The sequence below is a fragment of the Acipenser ruthenus genome, chromosome 6 (assembly GCF_902713425.1).
Source record: "Acipenser ruthenus chromosome 6, fAciRut3.2 maternal haplotype, whole genome shotgun sequence".
NCBI lineage: Eukaryota > Metazoa > Chordata > Actinopteri > Acipenseriformes > Acipenseridae > Acipenser > Acipenser ruthenus.
Genome location: NC_081194.1, coordinates 64824565 through 64848237, shown reverse-complemented (window position 1 = coordinate 64848237; position 23673 = coordinate 64824565). Strand labels below are relative to the sequence as shown.

Genomic DNA, 23673 nt, shown 5'->3' with positions numbered 1-23673 from the left:
TTGAGTGATTTAACATTTCCATTTTTTTCAGTAAAGTGTGGAAATCTGCAGGAAAGGATTGTGAACTTTTTTTTATTATTATTTGGAATCGGCAATTATTTTAACCCTGATTTTTCTCAGAATTTTGGAATGCCCAATCATTCAACGCGGCTCACCGCTGCAACCCCCGAACTGACTGGGGAGAGACGAGGACTCGCACTCGCATCCTCCAAAACGTGTGCCGTAAGACATCCATTTTTTTTTTTTGCACTGCAAGCTCGCTGTGAAGCCATTACAGAACTATAGCGTCGGAGGACCATGCAGTTCTGAATTGCACACAGGCAGGCCTGCAGGCACCCGGCCAGGCACAGGGGTTGCTGGTGCGTGATGAACCAAGGATTCCCCAGCTGACCTAAACCCTCCCCACCCAGGCAGCGCTTGGCCAATTGTGCGCCTCCCCCTGGGAACTCCCTGCCACGGTTGGCAGAGGCATAGTCTGGAATCTCCAAGCTATAGGGCGCATCCTGCACTCCGGACGGAGTGCCTTTACTGGATGCGCCACTCGGGAGCCTCTGAACAGTGAACTTTTTAGACTATTCTTGATGAAATTGTTATTTGTGATGTCTTGGATTTGGAAGCACATGCCAGCCAAGCTTCTAGAATCTACTTTCTATTGAAACCTGTTGTATCTGCTGGCCTAATAGGACTGGAACTCTTGCATAAAGAAAAGGCACTTTATTTATCATGCAATATATGTTGGGATGCCAACAAATTAAAGCAGATAACCTGATTTAAAAAAAATTTGTCCGACTCCTGCAACTGTTCAGTGGTGCCCATAATGCATTTTTCTTTAGGTCTTACCAAATATGGGCTTCAACAAAGATTTATTTTTATGAACCATAAGGCAATTATATTGAAATTAACAATTACCTGTGACTACTGTATTGTTTATTTAATACAGTAATAACCCAAACCATATTGTTGCGGAAAAACATGTTAACAATCAATTCAAAATCTAATGAAATAAAGACGTTTTCATAATGTGTAGCGCAAAAATGTGTTTTTGTTTTCAGTAGGAATTGGAGGGATAGCTGAGTTGTGTGCCACCTATACATTGTGCTGTAATTATTCATGGCTGGGATCAAATCCAGATATGCCTTTTAAATAAATGCTGCATCAGGTATAATTACCTATAGAATTAATCTAAAGCTTAAACATACAGTGCTGCATAGGATGTTTTTTGGCTGAATATTTGTCCTTGTCACTCTTTAGCTCCTCCTTGTGGTGAAAAATAGCAAAGGATGCAATTAGGTCTTAATGCAAAGTGTTCACAGTGCTTTCTGCCTTGTATTAGCCTTTACATTGAATATCAAATCCGGAAAGTGCTGCTCCATTTTAAGTTGAGCCATGTAACAGGATTTGACACCAGACATCCAAGAAGAAACACTTTTTTTTTTTTTTTTTTTTTCAAATCTGATAGTACTTATGATTTTATCTGAGACAATTGAATACAATGAAGAATTAACACTAGACACTATCACTAGTTTATCTGTTTGATTGCTGCCAGGGAAATATTGTACAGGTATTGCATTAGCATGTCGACTTGTCACTGAAATTCCTTGTTACAAAAGTGTTATCGAGAACTTTTAACACTCAAATCGTCTATTCTCTGAAAGAATCTAAGTCGTGTAAACAAATGTTTTGGCACACTGAAACGGAATAATTTATCTGTTCACAATGAGTAAGACGGGTGCCAGTTTTGTACTGAATAATTAATGTAATTTGATCCACTTTTTTCAGGAAGGAAAATGTTTCACTGTTATAATTCTAGTTAGAAATAAACAACTTAAGAAAGCCTAATGTAAGTGATTAGAAGAAGTGGTGCCTTGGAGTAAATGCCTTTGTTTAGCTAATTTAAAAATGAAATATATATTGAAATATAGTCGTTTTGTTCAGTATTTGAGATGAATGCCTGTGTGTTTTAAAGTGGAAACCCTTGATTGTCACTGACATGATTCTTTTGAACAAAACTTCAAAAGGGCTATACAATAGTCCCATCACATGAAGGTTGAGGGGTGTGTTCCTTTTTGTCATGGAGTCTGCACTGCGTCTACCCACGCTGTCTCAGGTCTTGGAATAAATCTAGTGCTCTGGCTTAAGTGCTATCAATACATCTCATTTCACAAGCATCGCATTTATCAAAACCGTAGCAGGGAGTCATAAAGACAGGTTATATATTACTTTCATTTTGTGGCTGTTGAATGGAAACTCCTTGGCAAAGCATGCTTAACGTATTTGCACGGGCTGGCAAACCACCGGCCGTGAACGGAGAGGTTTTGGACAAGGAATTTAAGTGAGGGGAGAAAGAAAGGAAAGATATATACAGGGTGATTAGAAAGTAAGTTTACCACATGAGAGATGGTGCTTTGATGTGGTAAACTTATTTTTTAATCACCCTGTATAAAGAACTGAAGACATTACCTGCATTTCTTCTGTACCTGCTACAGTATATTATACTGTACATTCTTTGTTTCACATTTGAGGCACAGGTGAAGGAAGCGATTACTTGCGGTCTATATGTGTTTACTGTATTGTGTGTGTTTGTATTTGTACACCACAAAAGGACACACAGGGTACCAGAGTGATTTCCAGTGCCAAAGAACCAAAAGAGATTGTGTGCATGTCAGCAAAGTACATTTGTTGCTCTACTATACAGTAATGCCATCTTTTGACAACCTTCAAATCAATCAGCCCACAATGGCTACCTCTGACAGATCAATTAAACAGCCCTTGGAGATTAGTCAATGTAATGCTGTTGAAGTCTATTGTATCCATGTTTAATGAAGGACCAGTTCATGCTTTAGTTATCCGCAAGCAGGCAGAAGAATGAAAAGTTCACTTTGACATTTAGCACTGGACCCAGTGTCTTCGTGCATTACCAAGGCTACTGGTCTCCAGGCTCAGACTGTTTCACAAACCATAACATTTTTTAGTGAGTGATTGATCTGTATTATGTGTCTCAGCCATCAGAGGAATCTGGAGATGTTGCTTGTATAAACTGTAATACAATCTAGAAGCACAGCTCGGGTTACAATCCTTCATAGACCTGTTGGGGTTACTTAATCCGCCTGGATTTGGGAAAGGAGCTTATCTGATACTTTCCAAAAAAAGCCCCTCATTTTCTCTATTCCCAAGTTAACTAAGACAGCACATCTGGTAACACTGTAGGAGCATTGTCCTTTTGGTTTCTGGGAGAGCTCGGATTGCTTCAATATTTCCTCAAGGATCTGGTTACCCAAAGGGCAAGGAGACTCAGAAAGGACTATATTTATAACAGGCTTTCAAATAAAAACCTTCTGATTAATTAGAAAAAGGGGTGTTTTCTCTTTTTTTCTTTCTTTCTTTCTTTACTGCATCCCACTGCAATTTTAACAAGAATCATAAGATATACTTCTGTTAATGGTATTCAAAATAATTGCAAACCACAGAAAATAGCAAGAATGGGCGTATATCATCTTCTGTATGGGTGAATGGAGAGCCACACTATTTGGGATAATGAGCTGTATCTAGTTATTTAAGTGTGTTTCTGGCTGTCTAATGTTGTTAATTACAGTGCAGTGATAATAAGAAATCAAACTAATTTATGCAGTGTCATCAGAGAGCCCTGCAGAATAAACAGGATGCTCTTTTTTTTTCCCTGTGAGATTGGGTGGGATGTGGGGGTCCTTCTAATGACAAGCAGCATAAAGATAATTTTGGAATGTGTCGACTGCCCTGAAAACGATTATGCTCTCTCATTCCTTTTTTGAAAATGTGGGAGACAGACTTTTTATAGATGATTTACTATTATCCTACATATTCAGATGATATTTACTGTTTGTTTCAAGTTCAGTGTTTCCTTGAGTTGTGACTATCTTTAAAATGTTGTGTTTGCCGCAGATGTCCACAAGGTGGCACTGTGTGCTATGTAAACAAATCTCATATAAATAATACAAATCCCCAGGAACAGCCACAAAATATGTAATATAGCAAAGAAAATGTACACAGAAAAACAAGAAGTAATTGAGAAAGACTACTAGTCGAAACATTTGTTTTAGTGTTTCTTAATTTAGCACTAGTAAAAGTTTAATAGTTATGGACTTTAAAAGAAAAGTAAGTAAATATGTTTATTTAAAAAAAATAAAAATGATTATTAAACACAATATTTGGTTTCTTCTTACTAAGTTAGACACAATATTTCATGTTTTTTTAATTTTTTTAAGGAGTTCCGACCATTCAAAAGAAATGCATATCTACAGGTAGTGTTCTTAATTCTGAGCTAATCTGTAGGAGGCAGTTTACTGTAAAGTAGTCCTTTTTCATCTTCTGTATAATAGGGTACCAGCCCTGTTAGCAAAAGTCTAACTGGGCCCCTGGTTATTTTTGGCACGGAGCAATGCTGTCAAGAAGAGTCAATAGCTGGTGATTCCTCAGATTGGACACACTAATAAAGTGCTCTGTGATGTCTGGGGTCTCTGGGGATGGAGGAACCCTTCACCTTGACAGACAGTTATTGTGTTTCAAGACAGGCGTGTCGCCATGCTCATTTCCTGCTGGCTTGAGGTGTCTTTTTGAAGGAAATTTGAAAGTACCGTAAAGTCGCTGATTGTAGGATCTTATGTGCATGGGCTGTACAGTGTTGTCTGGTAAAGACAACACTTATTTATTTGATTAAACTTTTTTATTGTTATTTATTTGATTGAACCTTTTTTTTTTAACCCCATCTGATTCACATATGTGTGCTTTTGCTTTTCTTTCTGTTTTCTGTTATTTGTGTTCATTCAACATAATTTTTTGATTTCCTTGTTACCTGTTTTTATCAAATGTTGAATATCAATAAGCTTACCTGCTGATTTAAAAATCTTAAATAACCAGCGCCCTTGCTTTTCTGATCTGATTTTGAAGAAAGCATAAAATGGAGGATGTCAGTGTCTATTTATATGTATATGATTAACTTGGCATTGCCCCATTAAAAGTGCCCATCTGACCCAGTATCTATGACTCTCTAACCTTTGTGGTGAATAGTTCATGATTTTAAGAAATGTTTCTGAAACTGAACATGGTTTTGATGAAGTTCTGTTAAAGAGGACAAGTGTTTAACTCTCTCACCAACAGTCAAAACTTTTATGGCAAATTCAATATCTGTACTGTTTTTTTGCCAATATGAATTCAGTTTTGATGATCTGGAAAGAAGCTTAGTTCCTAGTTTCATCATAAAATCTACTGTTACATTCATTGCTTCAGTAAGTGAATTCACTTTCTTTTTTTTACAGGTGGTTGAACTATTATCGAGTGCTATCGGTGACTTAGTGCAAGGCATATACTATGAGAACTCTATACAGGGGGAGGTAAGAGAAAACGCCTTGGCTGTAGTGTCATAACTTATTATACCAAATAGAAAAAATAAATAAATGATGCATTTTATTATTCTTTACTTATAAGAAGGTTGTTACAATTGATTGTAATATAGGTATTCGCAGTAAAATGTATCCGTATTGAATCTTAGCTTGTGAATTTTTTTGGGTGCTTTTAATTGCATATTCCAAATACCTGAATGGCCTTCTTGTTGTATTGCTCATCTCCAAAACAGATTACTCTCAAACTAGTAAATTCTTTTTCTCCCAAAAGAAATGCGTGTATGTAGTTTTAACATACTGAACTCAAGTACTGAAACAGGTTAACTTCACCAGCTTTACACGGTTTGCATTCACAAAGAACAGAAGCAGATGAGATGCTTTTACAACCATCCCTGAATGTTATTCCTAATATTTACCTAGAAAACAGATTTTCCACTAATTTACATGGATTTCCAGGAAATGTATACAATATATATATAAAAAAAGAAAGAAATCGATACAGCCTTGAATATTCAGTGGAGTACGCAGAAGGGTAGGGTTGTATTATAAATAGACCAATTAGTTCTAGCGTAAAGAGTAAGTAGTGGGGTTCCGAAAAATTTAGTGTCACACATCCCCACGTGTTGCTACTACTGTTTAAATAATGTACCTGTAATTTTTCTTTTCATTGTTAACATCCTGACAACTTTTTACACGTAATCATTTTAAAGTCTGTTTCAAAGCTCTTTTCAAAATGTCTGCTCTAGAGCAATGATAGCGAAAGGATTATTGCCCACATCGGTCAAACGGGTAACACAGCAATAACAATCCATTATGTTGTATGGAACAGAAAAGCCAGAGCACTTGTGTGTGTGTGTGTGTTGTTTTTTTTAATCGCTCTTCTTGCAGTGATTTAGAGGACAGATTTCACACTCCAGTGCACCAGAGTGGCCGTTTTGAAAAAAGCTTTATTTTTTGTAACCCTGTTACTTACTCTTTAATGTTAATATAAATGATTTTAACTAAGAAATAAATACTGAAAAAATTGCACTAAAAATGTTAAAATAGCAAAAAAGTGGCAAATGCAATGTACTGCTGCTTGTTCTACTCACTGAATTGTAGATGATTTACAACATTCAGATAGTGTAGTAAAGTAAGACTCCATCACCTTCTTAAACAGGGCAGTTAAGATGTAGCGAGTCATCAAAATGGAAGGAAACGCTTCATTTAGTGCAGTAATATCGAAAAAAGATCAGCTCTTATTGCTTTTTAGTCGTCCATTTCATTTTTTTTATTTGTGCGTGTTTTCACCATATCCAGATAGAATTATTTTGGTGAAACAAAATCCAATAAAATGCTATGCGCCAGTGCAAATTCATTTTTTTTATTTTTAAAGACCCAAGTCACCAATGATGTTAATATATTGGCATGTTAAAGTAATTGTTTTAGTGAACTAGGCTTAGAGCAATTATAAAAACAAATACATTGAGATGAGCAAGTTCTGTTGTAAGAATTCTGGACAAGCCTTGCACAGTTGCATCCTCAGCATACTTCTGACATAATTGGCTGTTGTCCCGTCATTGGAAAGCAGCTACAGTTCATGATGTTTAATGTATTTCTGTGGATCACAGTGATGGACTAAGTTCCCTACCCGGCCTCTGTCTTACTTTTTGGGGGACTCTAATAACAATCTTCCATTAAAATATGGGAATGAACACTCTTACTGTATATGTCATGTACATATTGTATTAAATGCACTATTGCCAAAATAACATTCCCTAGAGAGCAACAACGGGCATTTACTGTGATTTTATTGTGTACCCAGCAACACAAGTAGAATTAAAAGCCTAAAGTGTGTATAGTACAAATCCTATTCATAACAGTGCTAATAATCTCATATTGTTAAATCAAAATGTAGGATGCTTATATTTTATGGTAGCCTTCACTTTGACCTATAACCTAATATGGCTGCCATCTTGGGGTCATGGTTCTCTGCTTTGAGTTACTGCCTTCATACAGTAAGCAGCTTGGCACACAACTCAAGGTCATGCTTGGGACTTTTGAGTCACTGACTTCACATCTGCAGAGTTATAAAAACACAGCATGCTAAATGTGTTGGTGACCTTGAAATGTACCTTTGACCTAAGATGGCTGCCATATTAAGATCAAGTAACATTTTTAGGTTTCTGTTGGATAGAGACATACACACTTTGACGGTGTCTTTACATTTGGTATGCATCTGTATTCTAGGAGTCTCTCAATCAAATTTCATTACAGGTGTTGTCTTCTGATATCAAACAATTCTGCTGATACAAGATAAAATGTGCTAGAAGGTTTACTTACTTCAAAAGTGGAGAAGACAGGAGTGAATATAATGTTAGTCTTTCAGTGAAGCTAAGAAGCACCACAGTTAACTGTTATTTTTATTTTTAATTTTAGGAGAACAACATGACAGATGACATCAAAATAGCTTCATGGGAGGAGCAGGCCTTTCTATCCCATGGTGCTTTGCTGGCAAAGAGCTGTCGGGCAACACTGGAGTTAGCTAAACATGACGCCGAGGCCCAGGCTTTGGCATTTCAGTACGGCAAACACATGTCCCTCGGCCACAAGGTGTAGTCATTGCTTTTCATGCATACTGGATACTCTTTAATTAGCATTAGCACAGCTTGAAATAAATGAAAGGTTGGTTTAATAGATGAAATGCGTCTTGTAAGAGGGAAAGAGGATATAAAACCATTTTTGTTTTGTTTTGAGTGTTTTTTTGTTGTTGTATTTTTTTTTTCTTTTGTTTTTAAAGAGAGAAAAATTAGGCAAAATTGAATTGGACTGCAAAATAAGGCAGCCGCACCATTATTCCACATATCTAGAGAGTGGCTTCTTATATTGTGATCAGATCTGGTTGGGACATTCATTAGCGCAAGTTATTGAGTATCAGTCAGAGGATTTATGGAGAAACCTGTCTGTCTGCACATTTTTTTACATGTACAAATAGTTTAGGTCATGGGGATGTTGATACCGATGCGTCTAATTTTATATTTACAGCTAGGCCTTGGGTGTGTTTTTCTGACCCGATTGTTGAATTGAGCCTTCAGTCACGCTCTAACTAGGTATCGCAGTTGAGGACAGCTGTGAAATTCAAAAAGCTCGCTCTTTTTTGGTTTTTCAGATTCATGGTAATCTTTTTATCAAACCATTAGTTTGAGGTTAAACTTAATAAAGCCTGACAAATTTGTTATGAAAAGCTTAACCAGAGCTTTTATTTTATATAACGGGTTTAAAATCGATACAAAACATTTGAGTCTCCAAGTGTAGTTTGCTACCTATTTAAATTCATTTTAATGCCAGAAACCTATTCTTGATACCTTTTGACTGTGTTTAGAATGATAATGTGTTCAAGCCTGTTGTAATAATGCTATATTATTGCGTACTAAAAGCTCTGGATGAAGCATAAATACATGTGTTAATTATTGTTTGACTAATTCTTAATGTAGTGATTAAACAAAACCAAAGATTGTATACAAAATGTTAGTGTGCCATATATTGCTGGCTACGAGCAAGAATATTGTAACTAAGAAAAAATATTTTGAGATATCAGCATTTAAAGTTATAACATCGAAACAGCCATCAGCCATTTTTTATAGTTCTTGCTCTAAGCCAGCGCTATACTATAGGTGCACATCAAAAAAACGTTTGGACCACACAGGAGTTACAATCTCTTATAGCTTATTAGATTTCAGCAAGTATCTAAAATAACTTGACCTTTTAACAGCCAGTGATCCTGTGCAATGTGTTAATGACTTCGTGCAGTGATTGTTGTTGGCCTTCAGGGCAGTGCATGCATATAAACGTGCTATATGCCTGTAAACGGCCAGCATACTCTAAGATGTGAGACAGGAGCCAGAAACCAATACTCTGAATTTTGTAGTTCTGAATTCAGGTCTGAACGTGAAACTCAAGCCAAAAGCAGCATATATACACAGGCGGGGACACCTGCCACTTTAAATTCTTGTTCAGAAGTAAAAAATAAAATAAAATAGAAAGGTGTTCTCTCATTTCATAATGTTAGATTGAAGGTCATTGTTAAGAATGCCATGAATTGTTCTGATGATACATTTCTTGTGATTTTGATAGAATGGTATGGCAGTGCTACAAAGGCATTTTATCATTTATTAACATGAACACAGGTGTCATCAGATTGACTGAGCTTCACAAATTTAGCCATCTTATTTTTTTCCCAGAGAGTAGATTACCTTCTTATTACTATTCTGTTACACAGGGTTTACTGATTGAAGTTAAGCTTGTAGGAATACACCAGGCTCCCATAGTTGATGCCTACAAATTTAATATTCATAATATAGGCACCAATGAAGGGTTCCGTTGTCAAACAGATTGAGGGGTCCCTAGTGGCTAGGCTAATAAAGGCTCTACCGGTCGCGACAAATTGCTGATCATTGCGTTTGCTTCCGGCAGGCCTGGAAGAATAATGGTGTAGAAAGTTGGTTCACCTCAGTGTCACAGAGATGTGTCCCTGAACTTTGGAGGTCTGTTACCTGCTAGTTTCGGTGGCTTGGAGCTCAACAAGAAGTCTTCAGTATCTAGTAGACAATAAGGCAACAGAATTTAAAATCTCAGTAGTCCAGAAAAGGAAATATAGTATTGTTCAGTTATCCATCTAGCTTCATGCTGAGTTCAACGCTGTTTACCTCGTCACAAGTAATCAAGTGACCGTCCTCATTTCATATAACTTCTAAACTTGTTCTCATTGTCTTTTTTTTTTTTCAGTTGAACTCAGACCTGCAGCCTTTTCTCAAAGACAGTTCAAGTGATGCTGTGCCTTTTAGTTTAAATTCAGCTCCTGTCATCCTGCACCAAGAAACGATTGGCCGTGAAGGATGGATTCACCAAATTGATCAGGTAAAACACTGTGAGGGCAAATTCATGATGCGATGAGCTTAACAATCAGTGCTGCCACGCACAGCTGCTTTCTTAAATTAAATGTAAACAAGAATACAAGCTATAACCATTCTAGGATGTAGCTACATAATCTTCACCTATTTTTTATAATTCTAATTTGGCTGTTTCCCTTGGAAATAAAAATAGCAATTGTATAAAACAATCAATGTTCAGCCTTTTACCTCCTCTGTTTGTTAAACATTTAGGCTTGGTTATGTCCTTGCCTATATACCGGGTGATTCATAAACAATGCACCATATGAAAATAAACAGCATTATGGAACACATTAAACTTGAGCTCTGTTATTGATCCCAGTTAGCTAGGACTTTTTCCAGAATGTCGGATGTGATGTCTGTTCCAATTTGGTATTTAGTGTATGTATAGTATATAGTGTTTTATTATGCTATAATATGCCTGGTGTATTTTGTTCTGTTGCTTAACTAACTCTCACTCTCTTTGTAAAGGCAAGGCCCAAGGGAAGACAAGCTGACTATGCAAAGGTGAGTGGTGTTCTTAAAGATCAGATTTGTATTACAGGGAATGGAAACTCGCAAGTTCCAGGTGTATCGAAATACACACAATTTCCAACTTTTAAGAAAAATGAGATTGTGTATGCCCATTTTAATATATTGTGAAATTATTCGATCAGTTAGCCCAAGTTAGTATTTCTGTAAAGTTACTTAGTACTGAAAGAAACTCTTGCTTATATTCACGAAATGCATGATAACACTCCATCAAGGTGTTGAACATATTACACTTTGTATGTACAGTAGGTTATAATATAAATTAAAATGTTCTGTAAGATGCTACTTTAAGGGGTGGGTAATTACCCTGTTAACCTTCAGCTAATAAATATATAGCGCTGCCATGGCACACCTAATATAGAAGTGTGTGTGGTCATACTAGAAATAATGCAAGCTTGTCACTTGCAGTGATAATGACAATAAGCCTGTCAACTTGATTTAATTCTTCAGTTATAATTTATTGAGGGCAAATGCATGTGTTACACTATAATGAAGGACTATAAAAAGAAAGTGCATCTGCCATTTTCCAAACCATGATCTGAATGCATTGTTCAAAGAGAAAAGAGATGAGCTGGAAGAATATAAACAGTAGTGCTTTCATATAATGTAGCAACTGAAATTACCCACTGTTTGTTTATAAAACACCTAACCTATTTCTTGAAGAAACAGAAAGGCACTAAATGAACACAAAGTAAATCTTCAGTGGTACTCCACTGCCGGTTTCACAGACCCCGATTAGCTCTATCTTGGACTACCCAATGGCAAAATTAGGTACTGCCGTCCAACATTAGCAGAGATGCTGATCGACTTAACCACTGATTTTACTACTTGTTACAAATACTGGTATGTATGGGAACACGTGGCATCTCTGTGAAGTACAGTATGTTACAGTTTGAAGCAAAAGACAAGGAATTAAGATAGAGAACAAAAGGTTAGTCCATCGGCACCATAAAATCCTCAACCTTTTTCTACCAGTTTTTTTTTATTTATTTATTTTTATTTCTGATGGAAAAGGAAAATAGGGAGGACCAGAACATCATTATTCCCTGAGGAAACGCAGCAGTTTTTAGATCTGTCACTGTTTAGATCATTAAAATAAAACCAAGTTAGACCCCTTTTCCTCCCCCACCACTGATCTCTCTATATCTATTCCTCTTTAATCCATCACCCTCTCTCCCTCCTCATCCACCAAGAACCTTGGTGTCACCCTTGACCCCTCCCTCTCCTACTCTCAGCACATCTCCTTCTCTGGCAATTTCCTGTCGCTTTTTCCTCAGCAACATACACAGAATTCGTTCCTTCCTCACTGACTACTCCACACAGCTCCTAGTTCAGGCCATGGTAATGTCCTGCCTTGACTACTGCAACTCCCTCCTGGCTGGCCTCCCTGCTTCCGCTATCTGACCACTCCAGCTCATCCAAAACTCTGCTGCCCTTGTCTTTTCCCTTCCTTGTTTCTCCCACGCTACTTCATTGCTCCGCTCCCTCCACTGGCTCCCCATCGCCGCTCGCATCCAATTCAAATCTCTTGTACTTGCTTATTGCTGTCTCGACCTTTCTGCCCCCTCCTACCTCCAGCCTATTATTTCTCCCTACACCCCCTCCACTCCTCCAGAGCCCACTTCTTCTCCACCCTTGCCCTTCAGTGGTGGAACGACCTACCCACGGATATCAGGTCTGCTCAGTCCCTGACCACCTTTCAGTGCCTCCTCAGGACACACCTGTTCAGACAGCATCTGTAAACCTCACAACTCTCGACTATACTGGACTATATGGCACCCAATTGTAGCAGTACTTGCATCATCTTGTACTTGCACTTAACTGCTCCACACTGTGCTGTATTCTACTACTGCACTCAATCATAATTATATTTTCTGTATCTTTTACTTGATTTTACTCTTAAAGGTAACTGTGTTCACATTTTTTGTAATTGCTCTTATTTGAAATCATTCATATCCATTTATTGTACTTACTACTTGCTCTTAATAGAATTTACTCTAACCAAATATTTTTACATTTAACTGCTCTTAATCGTAATCAGACATAATTATTTACTGTATTTATTTTCTCTTACTACTGATTTTATTGTATTTTATAACTACTCTTATCTGTGATGTGATACTTTGTAATGCAATACTTTGTAACAACTGTAAGTTGCCCTGGATAAGGGTGTCTGCTAAGAAAATAATAATAATAATAATAATAATAATAATAATAATAATAATAATAATAATAATAATAATAATAATAATAATAATGCATCAGCAATGTGGCCATATTACAAATGCCAGAAAATGTCAAACTTTTTAGTGTTGAGAAGTATGGCTGGTTGTATTAAGCTGCCATCTACAGATGTTTTTAAAAGTAATTTGCTCCTGCATGTGATAAACTGCTGCCTTGAGAATTTTTAAATTTTTTTTGTGAGAATGCTTGTAACAGAAATGTATTAATTACTGCATGTATTCCTGAACGTTCGTCAAGTTACTGATGTGCAGCAAAGAATGTATAAGACTTTTACTTTCAAAGTGAAAATAGCCTCTGGAAAACAAAATAGTCAACTGCAAAACAATAAGGAACGTGTGAGTGAGTGTTGTTGATATGCTGATGACTATTCATGAAATCTTCAGTAATTCATATAAAGATGATTTCAATTTTGAACATTAATTTGCAAATGTTGTTTTATTATAAGATGTGTTTTGAATGGACTTTATATTCAATGTCAGTGAGTTTAGGATTCAGAATAATGTATGCATTCATATCCTGTACAGTAGGTCACTGTTTTTTTTTTTTTTTTTTTTTTCCTTGACAGTTGTGGAGAGCAATCAAGGCTGGCAAAGGTGTGAGCTCTGCTATCGACTTGTGCTGTTACCATGGAAACAAAGCACTTGAGGCCATCAAGCGCTTCCCTCCCTCTGAGGCCAGATCTGCATTGGAAAATATTGCCTTTGCTGTAACCAAATTCTGATACAAAAGAAGAGTGACTTAAAATCTATAAACAAATACATACTGTTTATACTGTTTTTAATATAATTTTTAAAAAGTATGCATTTTCTATGCAAAGTTTTGTATTTCATTTAATTTATTTGCTTTATTATGTTTAACCTATGCCTGCTTCAAGCTTACAGCATTTTTATTCTGTGTGGCAGCAAACAAAATCACAAAAAAAGGTCAAACAGCTTTCACGTGTCATGCCAGAAGCACACTTGAAGCTGTACGGGCAGAAATAATTAATGAGACTTGCTGCTGTGACCTCAGCAAATGCACAGGAAATAAGTCCTTATTGATTGGACACAGCCTGGGATGGCGCCAGTGTGGTGGCGTGTGGTTTTCTAGCACTTGTGAGGACAGAGGGGGTGTGAAGCTGCAGGTGTCGCTGAAAACACTTGCTAACCTGCCTCATACACTGGCATTGCTTTGCAATGTTAGTCGTATTTATCAATGTGAAGGACAATTCAATGAGTGAATGTTCTTTCAACTGTTAGTTTCAGAAGACGAGTTTGGCAATTCAAAAGACGTTTACGTTTCAATGCTTTTCTGCATTGTGTTGTAAAAAGGTAAATTACCTTTACCTGATGCATGCTTCAAGCAAAACAGCAATTCTTAAAAGCAACCTACAGCATTTTGCTGAAATATTAATTTACTGCTGTAAGGGAATTTAGAGGTAAACTAAAAAAACAAGATAATAATGTGCTAAACACAGCAAACAACCCTGATACATTGCTTTGCAAATTTTATTCTGCAGACTCTTGTGTATAATGTTGAAAAATAGTTTCAAATAATCAGTTTATTTAGCCTATCTATATAATATTGGGACGGTTGAGGTAATGGGTGTGCAATTGTGATATTCAATTATATATATTTGGTGTGTGTGTGTGTGGGGGGGTTATACTAATGTCATGTATACATTTTAAATTAAAAAAAATATATACTTTTTTTTTAATGGACATTTCTTGCGCAAACAACCCCCACCCCAACCCGCTGATAAGCACTGGGTAAATGTGATGGATTAGCTACTACAACACTTCATATTAGCTGCTCATGTATAGTTTACTTTGAGTTGTTGTGATCACAAGTTTTTGAAGATTCTGATCAATGTGAATTATAGATTGCTAAATGACAAGCTTGGTTTCTTCTCACCCAAACATCTGTATTAATAACAGTCAAAGTTGTTATAATAGTGGAAAACACTAGTAGAGGCTTTGAGTAAATTGTTGATGCTTATAACATCGATATATATTGTAACTCCTGAATGTGACTTTTGCGCTTTTTTATACAGTGCTCCCTCGCTATAACGCGGGTCTCGGTTGACACACAATATGAGCGTTGTAACCGAAGAGCATTATAAACGGGATGGGGGCGCTGTGGGACATAACACACCTCTGACTAAAATACAAAATAAAATAACTCCCTCTCTATAATGCACATATAGTGAAGCAAAAATCTAGAATTAACCATGTAATCAACAATATATTTTTTATAAAAAAAAAAGGTAACATTCCCACTTGTGGATCATTTTAATGAGCAGTTTTTAAGCTATAAATAGCCTGGCTAAATGGCGGTCGGGAGTTCAGTTTGAAGCGACAGACAAGCAAACCAAGTGCGAGAAGGAGAGGGGAAGAGGGAATGGGCTCGCTCCTGGTTCGGCTGCTAGAGCGGGGCTGAAGCGTCTCGTCTCCTGGAGAAAGCCGCAGCTCCTCTCGCAGTAAAAAAGTAAATACATTAGGAAAGATAACCACATAGTAGGCCTAATATTTATTTAGTTCTAAAACGAATGCTGAATAAGATGTCTGTGTTATAACGTGCCAGCGCAGCTTTTCTTCAGTTCAGATACTGTATCAAAAGGGAGAGACAGAAACGTCTTTACGAAGTTAGACTGAGAAGTTGTTTACAGTTTGAACAACACCAATACTGTATTTACTGTAGAAATATTGCATGAATCACTGAAGTGGGGGACATGCTGTAGGAGCGTTATATCCGAGGCGCGTTATAACCGAGAGCCTTATAGCGAGGGAGCACTGTGTGTGTGTGTGTGTGTGTCTATATATATATATATATATATATATATATATATATATATATATATATATATATATATATATATATATATATATAATGGGGGTTAAACATAAGACATTTAAACCCAAGGATGCAGTTAAAAGTCTTGAACAATAGAATGGTAATGACAGAAAGTGTATAAGGTATATCGGGAGCCTGCAACTTGACACTGTCTCTGTTTTGTTCATAGAGATGATTTTTGTGGTTTGCATGCATGCAACCTGAGAGCAACGTTGACAAGAAGGCTGAGTTTACATAAATGATCTAGATTGGGATTCAGCTACCTTTCTTCCTTCTGTGGTGTAATTACAGCCCAAGCTGGAGACAGCTAGCACAGCAAACAGATTTTATTACACCATTCGTTCTGACACTAAGAGGGGTTACTTTCTTAGGATTCCACTTGGAAAAGAGCAGTCAGGTGTCCTAGGGGTGCATCTTCTTCTGAATGACTTATTGACATGCATTGCACTGTATCTGTGAGATCCATTCATAAAACTCGAGAGTGGAGAGTTAACTAAGTTTGCAAGCATTTGACAATATTTGAACCCCCTGGCAGAAAGAAATTGTACATGTGAACGTGGGTATGCAATGTGAAAAAATATTTTAAAATCAAGGGTTAATCATTTTTAAATTTATGGAAAATAGTGATGAATGTTCCCTAGACTTGCTTCAGTCAGTTTTATTAATTGGGATATTAAACATAAAGAGTAAGTATCTTTAAATGTTGCTTTAATAGAATTTTATGTAGATCATTTTAAATATTAAAATTAGGCAATTAAGGCCAGACCAGCTCAAAGCAAGCCAGGTAAAAAGGTTTTTTTGTTCATATCAAAACATTGCAGTACCATTTAATACTACTTTTTTTATCTTATTACAGTGTTTGAAGTTATGGATCTAGAAAAAAATATTATTCTTGCTATCTATCCCTTTTCTTCTTATTGTTCTATAGGTCAGCCTCAGTACCATTGTCTGTGTTGCAAGTAAAAACATAAGGGAAGAATGCATGTGTGGTTGTCTGATATGAAATAAAGGCTTTTGAGATTTAGGAATTCTCAACAGTACCTTTCTTGCCTTGCTTTTGTGTTCTCCGGTAAATACAGGGGGGTAATTAGCTGGATGGACAAAAAAAAATGTGCTAATAGTTGCTCATCACAAGAACAATTTATTAGCTAACTCTTGGGCTTGTCCCCTGCAGTCAATGTTTAATTAAATCAAGCCCTATATAATTAACTGTCCCTCAAAAAAACAAAAAAAAAAGGTTCAGTGAGCCAGAGATCATCACTGCAGTTGTATCAATGGCTCGGCATACTCAAAGGTGTAGTCCACAAAGTTTGTAATGCATTCTATCCAGTAAAGCAAGCTTTGTTTACAAGTCCTATCTGCCAGGACTGAACCTCTCTATGCATGGTGGTAGGAAGACTAATCTCCCTATAAGAAGCCCATTATTTTATCTTGCAGGAGAGGGCAGCACTTCACTCACCTCTGTTGCAAATAATGCAAGATTTCAGGATTTTAATTAACTAGGCAGAGATTTACCTGAAGCAACCCCGTCCTTTATTTAACCCTCGTAAAGTAAAAGATCAAAGAAAACCTTGCACACAAAAATGAGAGTACCTCAGGTAAAATAACCTAATATTTCTCTCCAATATATATATATATATATATATATATATATATATATATATATATATATATATATATATTATACATCATACATCAGTCCCACTTCAAACGATTTATACTTCAAACACCCAAAGATCATTCTCTTTTGATCTTTTCCACAATTTAATTTTCTATAGCTTTCAATTTTTAAAAAACTGTTATCTCACCTCATTAAAGCTTTGTGTAAAAGCATGTGAGAAACACATTTGTAAGAGCAGCTTAATCTTGTCGGCCACATGTTATTCTTTGCTTTCCACAGTGTACAGTGGTGCCTGAAAAAGTTCAGTCCTGTACATACAGTCACAGCAGTATTCCTCTGTCCTTTGCACTCACTTGGGTGGAGTCACTACTGTGACGATATGGGCCATATTTGCAATACATTTACTCCAAGTCTTTTTAAAATATTTTCTCCACTAATATCATACTCTGCACATTTTGACTGTAGGTATTGTAGTTACTGTTATGTTTTAAATACCCCTGTGGCAAAGTGGTGAGTGAATACAGGCGCGTGCAGTGCAGAGTTGATACAAAATAGACAGACAATGATTTCCAGATGCAAGGGTGTTTATTGATTTATTGTTCAATGTCCAGAGCCTTATGGCAAACACCCGTAAATAATAATGATGAAGTGATACAGCGGCGTGTATCACTCTGTATTTGTAAATCCCCAGGTTTGACCCACAACCAAAAGTCCAGTTTTACACACCAACACTAAATACAAAACACAAACGCTGTTCTTAGTGATAGTGAATAAGTGCTAGTGCTGTATTACAGTTCTCCGTGAAATGCAGGGGTGAAAGTGATGTCCGGGTTTATGCTGGCTTTCGCTACAGCAATTAAAAAACAGACAACAGTTAACAAACACTAACAAACACAAGAGAAAACTCACGGTTCACGATACTGCAACACAGACTCCTTGTATGTTTGAAAAACTAACCATTTACCAAGGAACAGATCACTGACACTACAACCCCTATTTATACCCTCGCTCATGACCCCTAGGTTAACAAGCGCATCCGCTCTTCCAATCCCTGGATGCCACGCCGTTTCCCGTCCGAGTCATTGAGTTTGGGTACTGTAGCTCCGCCCCCTTCCTAAATGACCGATTTCCACCTACCCGAAGGAATAAATTGTCATGCCATTTAGTTAAGGGTACTCAGTTCCTTTTACACAGCGCCCTCACAGGTCGGGAGGGAGGTTGGGGTTGCAGGTCTTATTAAAGCGGGTAAGAAGATGGTGCTGCAGTGGGTTGTGGGTCCTGGTTGGAAGCGGGTCATAAAAAGTGATCCACACAGGACTCTATGTAGGGAAAAAAAACTACTACTGTATTATACTGTGCTTAGAATGCAATTATCTTTTGCTAACAAAGTAAATGTACGATGAAAAATGTGTACAAAACAAAACTTCACATATGCAACATTCAATATTTCTAGAATTGATCCACCACAATTATTAATTTCTTCATCTTAACCCACATGTAGCAATATGCCTTCTTATAGTATGTTTAAATCAGTCGTATACCTTGAATTCTACAGGTAAAACACTATTATAACATTTTAAATGCAACTTACATATTGACTGACGTGAACGTGTATTGTCAAGGACAACTGTTGTGGTACCTCAGCATGTGAAGTTGCATGCAAACAAAACTATAAACACAAGACAAACAGAGATAGCAAATTAAGTGGAAGTTGAAACCATCATTGAAGATGACTGATTCTGCAAAGCCCTGGGAATATGAGAAACCACAAAAGCAAACTGAACATATATATATTCTCTTTGAAATATTATTGCCATGTCTTAAATGGCAAAGCTGTCCACTAATTAAAAGAAGGGTAAACCCAATTTACTTGGTGGTATTCTGATTAGAGGGGCAAAAGGGGGGAAGCTTGTACAATGAAAAGGTTTGTCTGTTTAAAGGTACGGTGTCCTATATGGATTTAAGTTTCAAGGAGAAGTGGTTCTTGTGTATCTGCAGGTAAAACAACCTTGGGTAATGTAAACAAACTGGTAAACCAACAGTGTCTAAAGCAGCACACACAGAAGGCTAAACCAAGGAAGAATGTAGCAAACATCCACTTAGGAATACTTTTTCTAGTGTAGAATTGAATTGTGGGACACAGCAGGTTTAATAACATGAGTTTTTTTTTTTAAACTTTAGAGGAATTTGGTTGGAATATAGAACAAATAGTTATATCATGACATGTTTGGAATGACATGATGCCAGCGGAAACCCACGACCACAGATTCTAGAAGAATTTGGGATTTAATCAATTGATCTTAACGGTAGTAGATCAAAAAATCGCCATTGTTTATTAGGTGCACATCGGTTCAGAAGGAATATACTGTATGGCAGCATTATAACGGTGTAACTAAGGGAGGGCTGTACAAGAATGGGTTAGCCCTGTAAAATGTAATAATTTGTAAGTGGCTAAGTTAAAGCTCCCACATTTTTCGCTATAATTACTACCGCCTACTGAAGTAGAAAGTTTGTTTGAATTGTGTCTTGTTTATCTTAGCCACTAGTGTGTTATCACATTTTTATATGGCTGGTTATTTATGCATTCTTGGAAGTTTTTGTACGTGAAATATTTTTGGTCAAAGCCCAGCATACACGAGGAAACATTGTCAGGAAACTTTTTCAAGCAGCACATGGTCATTCAAAATGGCCTTCAAAATGGATGAAAGCCTAATTGCACTGAGTGGTGTTGCATTTATAATTGCATTAAAACTTTGTAGAAGGTGCAGCTGGTTCAAAAGAAAAAGGTGGGTTTTATTAACCAAACCTAAACAAACAGCACCAGACTCATCAGCCCCTGCCTAAAGTTTTTCAAAACTTTATTTAACTTAATCGCCTTAAAATCCCTGTTTATATCATTGTTTCTGTTAAATAGTTATAAACACTAATCTGGAGCAAGTTCTTTGAGAAGTGCTCACATAAATATTAATGCATGCTCCTGTCATCTGGTTAACACCAGTAGTACTATCTTATTTTGCTATGGTAATTCTTATGAATGTTTCAGTTCAATAACGGTGTGACAGGTAAATACAGCACAAACTAAAATCATTAAGTATAACTTAAATATTTTTTTGTGTTACATAACATTATGTTAACTACTGCAAGGCTAAACAGAAATTACTACAGCGTAAACATTGCACTAATGTAGGCATCCGTAGACTACAGGAGTCTGTAGAAGTCGCCATCTTTCAAAGTCACATGACCGATGAACTCACGCTCACAGAGTCTCTCCTGACTGGCCAAAGGCAAAATGTTTCCTAAAAATGTTTCTCAAAGTAGAACCTAGGTCTACTCTGGGAAACATGGTTCCTGATTTCTGGACACCCGGAAACAGCCAGCATACACGAGGAAACGTGTCTGGAAACCATGTTTCTGGAAACATGTTTCCTTGTGTATGCTGGGCTTAAAACTAGAAATAAACTTCTCTGAACAGTAATAACATAACTGGTCCTTCCTGGCTGCAACTTGTTTGTTTCTTGCTACATTAAAAGTGCTACAATGGTTTTATTATTCCACTTAGAAAAAGTGCTTTTGCACTTCAAAATACGGACTGTTGAGTATACCACAGAGACCCAGAGCTCTTTAGACTCATCTGTCATGTATTATTAGAGGGAAAATAAAAGAGAAAAAGGAGACGGTATCTTGCAAAAGAACGAACTGCTTTATTCCGAGGACTTCACATTAATATTGGCAGGAGCGTAGTTTGTCTTGTTCACAGCTTCCATTTTACTACACTGGCTTTCCAGAAAGTTCAATAGTTTTTATAACATGAGGGTTCTAAGTTGCATCATCTGAGAACATCAGTAGTCAATAGAATTAAAGATAAGCATCACCCCATTAAGAAGAACATCGAATAGGAGACTCTCTTCTTAACAATGCTTCTTATAAAAGAACATAGCTTTTAGTTTTCACCCTTTAAACACTACACAATCTACACTCACCAAGTGGTTCAAGTCATACTTACACAGTGTGACAGGAGTTAACACTTATGGGCTAGATTTGGGAAAGAGCTCTTTGTCTGCATTGAGCAAAAGCACCCATCTGTGAAGTGACAGTAAGGAGTATGTAGTGTAGCGTATGTAGCTCCCAATTTCATTTTGTTCGTTTTTTTTTTTTTTAATTATCTCCTTACCTTTATTGATGTTTGCAATCATTCTGAGTGGTTCTCATTGCATACTCAAATACTGTGTTTTCTTTGAAGTCGGGAGTTCAGGCAACAGTTGTCTGCCATGGATCTATATGTAACACAGGCTAGATAAGTAAACCCACAAAATTGGGGAGGTTTTTCAGCATAAAATATAGAATATTTACTAATTGAGCATTTATTAAGTACAAACACAAGTAGCACCAAAATGGCAGAACCAGTTCCAGTGGCATATCTGCACAATGCTGTACAGTAACTATAATTCCAACATGCAGCTTATTAAAGGGAAGTGCGAAACAAAGACAAACAACAACATGTACAAAATGTTATAATATGGCTTGTTTATTGAGAGATATATTTACATATGCATGTTAAAAATATTCCTTGCTCGATTTTGTTTGTGCTGGATGCTAGAGAATATTACGAAGCCTCTCTATAACAGGGCAATGCTTGGTGCTGATAGGTTGAAACAATAAGCGCCCGCCTCACACCTTACACGGCAAAGCTAATTGGTTTAAACGGCTGATTCATAACAATATTTTACAGGCAGTGCAGATCAACCATACACTTCTCACACGTTAACAAGAGAGCAGTTGTGATTTAGGCCACACCGCTTGCACTCTCAATTCTCACATCCTTAGGCACCAAAATAAATAAATGAAACTTGAAACTTGAAACGTCAAGTATGTGAAATTTACCTGCCCCAGACCAATGGAGTCGATGATATACTGAAATCTGAGCTACATTGGTAAATACTGAGTCGCATTTTTTATCAATCAACATTTATATCTACATGTGTTAGTCATTCAGGGACATAATACACCTAAATGTTTATTATTAAATGTAAATTATTATAAGTACACACGTTTTGATATGAAAGATAAACATTAATATCAGCAAAGAACAACTTACAAGTTTTAAATGAAAAAATCATTGTAGACAACATTTTCACTAAAGTAAAATCAGGCTTATGTGACTGTAAAATGCCACTGTTTGATATATTTACTACTGCTTAATCTGTTAAATAATAACACATTTTGATGGGAACTGAACTTGAACTTGTTCATAGCCCCGTGGCAACATTAACCTAATTTTTTATTCTAAAACCCAACATTATTTCATTTTTAATAACGGTCTGATACTCTCTCTTTCTTACCTTTTTTCTTTTAATAATGGTTTTATACTCTCTGATCCTTCAGATATTTTTGTGAGTCATAAATAAAAAATACATGCCTATATTTAAGCATTAATATTTGGTTCAGTCGTCTCTACTGACAGCCTGCCAAGTTTACATTCATTAACGACGTTTTTTCTTACTGTTAGGTGCAGACCTTGGGTCAAACTAATATGTTCGTGTTGGGAGAATTAATTGTGATTGTTTATAATTGTGGCCCAACCTCTAAAATATTTTTCAATTTTTATATTTTATTTTAAACATTTTAAAGCAAACCAATACCAAACACAACAAGGTATAATACATATATAATGAACGAAAAAAGTGAAGGGGCAAATATATATAGTTTGACCCCCTCATATTCAAAGTGTGTGTTCTGCCCCATGGGTTAGGCGCCTATGTGCCAACTAGTGGTCTGCCACTGGATCAAGTTTTCTACTGTTTTGCTGGCAATACACTGGTTTGCACTAAAGGGTGTTGGCACTTACCAATATAATTACACTTTGGCTATTTTAAAATCTAATTTTAATCACCTATACAATATTTCACATTACACAGTAGCCTAGGAAGACTAGTGCAAATCTGGACTAAAGAAATGTGTTAGCCTTGAAAGATTATGGAGCTACTTGACTAACAATAAATCTGTACTACCTTAGAAACTACAGCAAAACAGAAAGACAAAGTGAACATACTTAACAGTGATTTACAGACAGATTGCTGGGAGCTGCTCCAGCAAGTTGCTTTGTTGAGCTGCCTGAACAAAATTACAGGTTGACAATTAGGAT

The 23673-nt window shown here is 36.6% G+C and overlaps 1 protein-coding gene across 1 annotated transcript in view; it reads left to right on the top strand.

The window, feature by feature from the left end:
* Positions 1-14767, top strand: part of pdss2 (prenyl (decaprenyl) diphosphate synthase, subunit 2) — a 57705-nt gene extending 42938 nt beyond the window's left edge. The window contains exons 4-8 of the mRNA XM_034017001.3: positions 5292-5366; positions 7794-7967; positions 10140-10271; positions 10775-10810; positions 13644-14767. Of these exons, the coding sequence (XP_033872892.1) occupies positions 5292-5366; positions 7794-7967; positions 10140-10271; positions 10775-10810; positions 13644-13799 (573 nt within the window). The 3' untranslated portion in view covers positions 13800-14767. The remainder of the gene's footprint in view (positions 1-5291; positions 5367-7793; positions 7968-10139; positions 10272-10774; positions 10811-13643) is intronic.
* The last annotated feature ends 8906 nt before the right edge of the window (positions 14768-23673 follow it).